The sequence below is a fragment of the Aspergillus niger genome, assembly GCF_000002855.4.
Source record: "Aspergillus niger supercontig An14".
Lineage (NCBI taxonomy): Eukaryota > Fungi > Ascomycota > Eurotiomycetes > Eurotiales > Aspergillaceae > Aspergillus > Aspergillus niger.
The window spans coordinates 384,086-391,206 of NT_166529.1; the positions used below are offsets into that span (position 1 = coordinate 384,086).

Genomic DNA, 7,121 nt, shown 5'->3' on the forward strand with positions numbered 1-7,121 from the left:
GTTTGGTTCCGGTGCGTGGTTCTTGGTCATGTGGCATGGTACAGCTAATATTCCATCATATAGGTACTAGTTGGATAATAGATAGGGGAGTCGGTTAATGGTGTGTACGTCTGTAATGTTTAATGGAACTGTTAGACATTACGAAGAGTTCATAGGAATCTTGAGAAGTATTGTGGTCGTCATTCAACATCAATTAAGCAATACAAGTAAACTATCATCTATGCCTGCTGCTCCTTGATATGGAAACTCTTCAACTTGTAGAATGCATTGAATCCCTCAGGTCCCAATGTACATCCCAGACCTGAATTCTTCCATCCGATCCATGCGAGGTCCTAGCAAAATATTAGCATACCTTCAAAAACTTCCACTTCAGTAGGGAAGAGAGAAAAACATACCGGACTCGGGTAATCGCAACGGTTAATGTACACCGTTCCCGCATCCAACTGCTCAATCAGGTCCTCTCCCTTGGCGATATCCTTGGTCCAGACACTAGCCGTAAGACCGAAGTCACTGTCATTCATCAGAGCGACCGCCTCCTCGTCCGAAGAAACCTTCATAATCGGCATGACAGGACCGAATGTCTCCTCCCTCATCACCACCATATCGTGAGTCACGTTAGTCAGGACAGTAGGAACCTGGTAGTTGCCCTCCGCGGGGGTGTTCTCGAACGTGGGGTTCTTGGGCGTGGCGTTGACGGCTCCCTTGGACAGGGCATCGTCGATGTGCGATTGGATGTTCTTGAGGGCTGCTTGGGAGATCACCGGGCCGGTGGTGGTGGACTTGTCGTGGGGAGAGCCGAGCTTGTATCTTCATTCCGTCGCGTTAGGATCACATCTATTTGTTTAAGAGAATGTTATGACACTCACGTAGCCAGCTCCTTCTGCACCTCCTCCACAAACTTATCATGTACGTCTGCGTGCACGTACACTCTCTCCACAGCGCAGCAGCTCTGGCCCGAGTTAAAGACTGCGCCGTCGACAAGCTGTGCAGCCACGTAGGGGATGTCCGCGTCGGGACGGACATAAGCGGGATCATTTCCGCCGAGTTCAAGGTTGACAGGGACAATTCTGCGCGCGACTGCTTCGCGGATGCGGAATCCGCCCGCTGTAGAGCCGGTAAATGAGATGAGCTGGATCTGGGGCAGTTGGACGATCTGGTCGAGCACGTCGGGGGAGCCGACGTGGACGAGCTGGAGGACGTTGGGAGGGAGACCGGCTTGGGTGAAGTAGGTGAGGAGACGTTCGCCGAAGATAGGCGTCTGAGGAGATGGGCGGAGGAGGACGGTGTTTCCGGCGAGGAGGGCGGGGACGAGGGCATTAATAGTGACGAGGTAGGGGAACTGATGTCGTTAGTGATGTTGAGTATAGCTATGAGGGGAGGGTAGAAGCTTACGTTCCATGCGGTGATGATCAGAGTCGGTCCGACCGGCTCCTTCTTCAGGAAACGCCTGAAGCCGTTTTCGGGCGTGCCAGGGAGAGACTTGAGGCTTTCCTCTGCGATGCTGAGGATGTGGTCTCCGCGCTTGCGAAATGTCTCGATTTCTTTGGCGCTAAAAGCGATGGGACGGCCCATCTGGGTGGTCAATTCCTCTGCAAGAGTGTCTTTGTTGGCAGCGATCAAGTCCAAAGCCTTGAGGACGATTTCCTTGCGCTGAGCCAGTGTGGTCTGTTTGTATGTGCGGAAGGCATCTTGCGAGGCTTGGGCGATCTGACGGGCCTCTTCGAGCGACAGGCCGGGGTGCTCGAAGATGACCTTGTTGGTGGAGGGGGAGAGAGTGCGAATTGCGTTCGACATGATGCAGGGGGTTTGGATGGGAGTGGTGTGTGTATGGGGTAGGAGTGAGGGATTGTAGATAATTAATGAGGGGTACTTCTTATAATCGACGATAAGAAAGAGAGAGCTGTGCGTATCTCGGCGACCAAGTGGCGCGGTCTGGTGGAGCGCGGTCCCGCGGTGGGCCTTCTCCAATTCTCGTGGGTGGGAGACCATCACAGCTTCCACAATCAATCAACACAATAATAATTGTTCTCGAGTTGTTTCGATTATTCTAATATCCCCAAAGCGAAGCGACACATTGTCTCACAGAATACCAGCCCGTCATGCTCTCTCCCAACCCGCGCCATCCCATCCTCATACACCACCTCTCCCAGCATCCCCCGCCTTAGCTTCAACAACTCCGACACCATAAACTCATTATACTCCGGATGACCCTGAACACAAAGAATGCGCTTGGGAACATATAGCCCTTGAATACCACAAATCAATGTGGCACCCAGATTGACGCATTCCGGCGGAACTTCGTAGACAATATCGCGGTGCATCATATGTATGGCCTGCATCAGTGAAAGTAGCAGTCAGCTTCAACCGTCTCTCCACAAGCGCAACTTATATCTTCATGGAAAAAGTGTACCAAAGTATCTCTTCCTAGGAGTCGCTTCCCAGCACTAGTCAATTCGACAGATTCCACCGCCACCTCCCACCCCGATACATTCGGACCGACGCGGGCTCCCAACGCACGCGCAATAATCTGGTGGCCGAAACAAATTCCAATCACGGGTTTTTGGTAGATGTGGTAGCAGTCTTGAACGAATCTGGTGAGGGTGAGGATCCAGGATTCATCTTTGTAGGAATCGTGCTCTGCAATTGACTATTTTAGCGATGATCATGGCTGATGATGGGTTGGGAAGCACATACTGCTGCCAGTTAAGAGGACGGCATCAAAGTCCTCTGGCTTAGGATACTCCGCAAACGGTTGGACCACATTGATCTTGGACAATTGCAGCGAGACATTTGCGTTGATGCGCGTGAGACCCTCCTTGAGGTGGGATTCGAAGATGTCGCCGTAGGGACCGTACTTGGCTTTGATGGGGTCGATGGGAGTATCGCATTCGAGGATGGCTATGCGGAGGGATTGCGACATGTTGCTATGTAGTGTACTGGTGATGTTGGAGATGTGGATGTGAGACTACTGGGGAAGGTGTTCGCTATGATATTCTACAATCCTACCACAAGTATATGTTTACCGCCTGGCATAACCGCGTTCTGTTGCAATGGATGTAATTGTCCGCGGTATCTGTATACCTGACTACTCATTGCAGCTAACTGACCGCGAAATTGAATGGAAATGCTGTTTCTAAACTTATTTTCCCAAGCAAAAGCAGTCTGTGTCTGCGCGGAGTAAATTACCCCTCTCCCCTCAGCGATAAGATAAGCGCGGTCCCAGAGTCCCCGCAGCGCGCTCCGATCGGAACCGCCTCGTGCCGCCGCTCGTCCCAACCAACCACTGGTAGTAGTCTATGTCTATACCAAGTCCCAAATTAGAGACCAACTGATTCCGTTAGCTTCAAATTACTCTATAGAAATACGTTACCGACCACCGGACCCGACGGCGCGCTATGCCGTCGCAATCATGGCGATCGACCAGCGACGACGTAGACCCTCGCTAGTTCCCCAACCCAGCTTCCAGAGCACCTTTAAGTAGCAACAATTCCAAGAAATGCCCCCGTCCTACGCTCCCTTACAATCATCACCTTAATTCTACACTTGCACATCATCCACAATGGCTACGACAATCACAGCAGAGGACCTCCCTAACCTCCTCGCCAATGACATCAAAGTCAAAGTCGCCGGCGTCGACTGCGACGGCATCCTTCGCGGCAAGGTCATGGCCAAGGAGAAGTTCCTAGGCATTGCGCAAAAGGGATTCGGCTTCAGCTCCGCCGTGTTCGGGTGGGACATGCAGGACGTGCTCTACACCACGGAGGCGAACATTGCGCCGGCCGACTCAGGATACGTGGATTTTCTGGCGGTGCCGGATTTGAACTCCTTCCGTCGTATACCCTGGGAAGATGATATTCCTTTCTTCCTGGTAAGATTCGTGCAGAACGATAAGCCGGTTTCGGCCGATGGGAGGAGCATGTTGAGGTCGATTTGCGATAAGTTGGCGGCGAATAACTGCAAGGGAATGGCGGGAGGTTAGTCACACCCCCAAGATAGAGAAGATGTCATGGGTGCAAGTTTAGCTGACGTATGTAGTGGAATTGGAGTTCATGAACTTCCAGACCCCCTCCGAAGACGGATACGGCGCCAATGGCTCCCAAACCCGCGATATCGCCGCCTTTCTCGATAAGAATGCCCCCGGTGCGCTGCGCCCCTTGACTGCAGGCAGCTTCTCCTACAGCGCGACGCGACCCGTGGCATACAAGAAATATTTCTATGATATCTTCGATACCAGCGCGCGGTTCAACTGCGGCATTGAGGGATGGCACACTGAGGGTGGACCGGGAGTCTATGAAGCGGTGAGTTGGCTTCAATTGAGTGCGCGGACCGCGCTGAGCTAACCAAATCAGGCATTGAAAGTATGCGATGTCAGCGACATGGCCGACAAGGTGTCTCTGTTCAAGTATGTCCACTACATATCTATTAGTTCTGTGTAGACAAGCTAACGAACAGACTCCTCGCAAAATCCATCGGCGTCGAACACGGCATCACGCCCTGCTTCATGGCCAAGCCCATGCAAGGCCAACCCGGCAGCTCGGGCCACATCCACGTCTCCCTCACCGATCTAGAGGGCAAGAACCTCTTCGCGCGCGACACTCCCGATCCCAATGCCCCCTGGTCCGACGCAGCCGGGTTGTCCGACCTGGGCCGACACTTCCTCGCAGGCGTGCTGGAAGCGCTTCCGGACATCATGCCGCTATTCGCGCCCACCATTAACTCGTACAAGCGGCTGGTGGAGAACTTCTGGGCGCCGGTGAATATCAGCTGGGGGTTGGAGGACCGCATGGCCTCGGTAAGAATTATCACGCCGCCGGTGTGCAAGCCGGGAGCGACGCGATTCGAGGTGCGGATCCCTGGCGCGGATTTGCACCCGCATTATGCGCTTAGTGTGATTCTGGCGGCGGGATGGAGGGGCGTGGAGAAGAAGTTGGATATTAAGGTGCCGCCAGTGAATGTGCAGAAGGCGGAGAAGATCAAGGCGGAGTTGCTGCCGAATACATTGGAGGAGGCCCTGAAGAGGTTTAGTGACAAGGGGAGTGTTGCGAGGGAGATTCTGGATCCGGAGTTTGTGGACTTTTTCACGGCAACGAGAGAGCATGAGTTGAGGGTATGGAGAGAGGCGGTTACGGATTGGTAAGTCCTTTGTTTCCACCCTTCTATTGCCTGATTGCTGACTGCGTTATAGGGAGTTTAAGCGTTATATCGAGACTGTATAGATACCTTTGTATAGATCAAGTTCATTAGTTATTTACCAATTGACTTTTCCAAGTAGCAGCTGTAGTGAGCGGAGTTAATGCGGATTTCCTATCGGCAGCTGATAAGTTGGCCCCACATCCCATCCACATCCCCAGCCAGAACTTTATAAGAGTCAGGCACAATCCACCTACAGCTGCTCCTATACACTCAATTGCACCCAATTCTCACATCTTCAACCACAGATAGTACCACTGAAATGGACTTCTCCCTCCAATCCCACGCGTCCTTCATCGGTCGCCCAGCCAGCGACCTCCCAACCCCATCTTTGATCCTCAGCAAACCAGTGCTGGAGAAAAACATCAACCGCTTACAACAAGATGTACAAGAGCTAGGACTATCCTTTCGTCCCCATGTAAAGACATTAAAGGTACCCCACTAGCCACTTCCATTCTCTACCCAACCACATCCACCCAAAATCACAAACCAACAAGAACAAAATAGACCCTCGAAATAACCCGCCTCATGCTCGCCAACGGCCTCCACCGCGGCCTCATCGCCTCCACCCTCAGCGAACTCCGCGGCGTGCTCCCCTTAGCAGAGGAGGGTATTCTCAACGAGGTACATCCCTTCCCCACTAACCCCAGTATACTACTCCATCACTAAAAGAGAAAATGAAGGCCCTCTACGGCCTCCCAATCTACCCCTCCGCCCTCCCTCACCTGCACTCCATGCGACAATCCCACCCCAACCTCAACATCCTCATAATGGTCGACTCACCCCAACACATCCCCGTCATCGAGGCATTCAATAAATCTACCCCGAATGTTCGTCCCTGGCCGGTCTTCATCAAGTTAGACGTCGGATCGCGTCGCGCAGGCGTGGACGTTTATTCCCCCGACTCTGGGCCCGAGCTTGAAGAATTAGTGAACGTCGTGGAGGAGAGTAGTGCGGTGGAATTGTATGGATTTTACTGTCACGCGGGGCATTCGTATTCCTCAAAAGGCGAGGAAGAGGCGGGGAGGGTTTTGGGGAGTGAGGTTGGAGGTGTGTTGCGGGCTGTCAAGCTCATTAATAGTGAGGGTAAAGGGGAGAAGAAGAGGAAGATTGTGCTCTCAATTGGCTCAACTCCTACGGCGCATGTTGTTCGCCAAGTTAAACAATACCTAACTGCAGAGAGAAGCCTGAATAGTGCCGTGGATGTTGATGTGGAAGTTCACGCTGGTATGTCCTACCCCCTCTCCCTACATGTCCAAACCTTCTAGAATATTGCGATGTTAATGATACTGGTATAGGAAATTACCCAACCAACGACCTCCAACAACTCAGCACAGATCTAATCACCCCGGCCGACTTGGCTGTCCGCGTGCTAGCCGAAGTATGCAGCGTGTATCCGCGTCGCAACGAGGCGCTGATTAACGCCGGCACGGTGGCGCTCTCCAAGGAGACGAGCGCGGTACCGGGATTCGGGAGGCTAGTCGACAAGCCCGAGTGGGGGGTGGTGAGGATGTCGCAGGAGCATGGGATTTTGGGATTATTGAACGGAGAATCAGAGGGTGAGGGGAAGAAAGTGGATGATGTGTTTCATGTGGGACAGAAGGTCATGTTGCATTGTCAGCATGCGTGTATTACGGCGGCGCAGCATTTCGTGTATTATGTTGTGGATGGGGAGGAGGTGGTTCGGGAGACGTGGGTTCCTTGGAAGGGGTGGTGATATATCATCATTTATATAGTAGTAATGTAGTGCAGGGGTGAGGTGAATGCTATTGGTAAGATAATACCATTGACATCGAAGTGAGCAAAGAATGCAAGCTAAATACACAACAAAACACTCAAACATACTATCCAGGGTATACACGCACATAGCACATACGCACACGCTCATTCATCGCTTTTCGTGTCCTCCACCGTAGCAGCAGCCGGATTAA

General features: G+C 52.5%; 4 protein-coding genes across 4 annotated transcripts; 2 read left to right on the forward strand and 2 right to left on the reverse strand.

Annotated features, from left to right (window-relative positions):
• Nucleotides 1–218: 218 nt before the first annotated feature.
• On the reverse strand, nt 219–1,794 carry An14g01440 (uncharacterized protein; the record flags this gene model as incomplete). The annotated part of the gene is made up of 4 exons (XM_001400734.3): nt 219–332; nt 396–807; nt 867–1,339; nt 1,393–1,794. 4 exons carry the CDS (start codon nt 1,792–1,794, stop codon nt 219–221), a joined length of 1,401 nt encoding a protein of 466 aa, XP_001400771.1.
• A 248-nt stretch (nt 1,795–2,042) lies between these two features.
• An14g01450 (uncharacterized protein) lies at nt 2,043–2,920 on the reverse strand (the record flags this gene model as incomplete). Its single annotated transcript, XM_001400735.1, has 3 exons — nt 2,043–2,333; nt 2,411–2,637; nt 2,695–2,920. The coding sequence occupies 3 exons, from the start codon at nt 2,918–2,920 to the stop codon at nt 2,043–2,045; spliced, it is 744 nt and encodes a 247-aa protein (XP_001400772.1).
• A 639-nt stretch (nt 2,921–3,559) lies between these two features.
• On the forward strand, nt 3,560–5,137 carry An14g01460 (uncharacterized protein; the record flags this gene model as incomplete). The annotated part of the gene is made up of 4 exons (XM_001400736.3): nt 3,560–3,974; nt 4,036–4,298; nt 4,350–4,402; nt 4,453–5,137. 4 exons carry the CDS (start codon nt 3,560–3,562, stop codon nt 5,135–5,137), a joined length of 1,416 nt encoding a protein of 471 aa, XP_001400773.3.
• A 315-nt stretch (nt 5,138–5,452) lies between these two features.
• An14g01470 (uncharacterized protein) lies at nt 5,453–6,991 on the forward strand (the record flags this gene model as incomplete). The annotated part of the gene is made up of 5 exons (XM_001400737.3): nt 5,453–5,623; nt 5,698–5,814; nt 5,874–6,417; nt 6,489–6,882; nt 6,943–6,991. The coding sequence occupies 5 exons, from the start codon at nt 5,453–5,455 to the stop codon at nt 6,989–6,991; spliced, it is 1,275 nt and encodes a 424-aa protein (XP_001400774.3).
• Between the last annotated feature and the right edge of the window lie 130 nt (nt 6,992–7,121).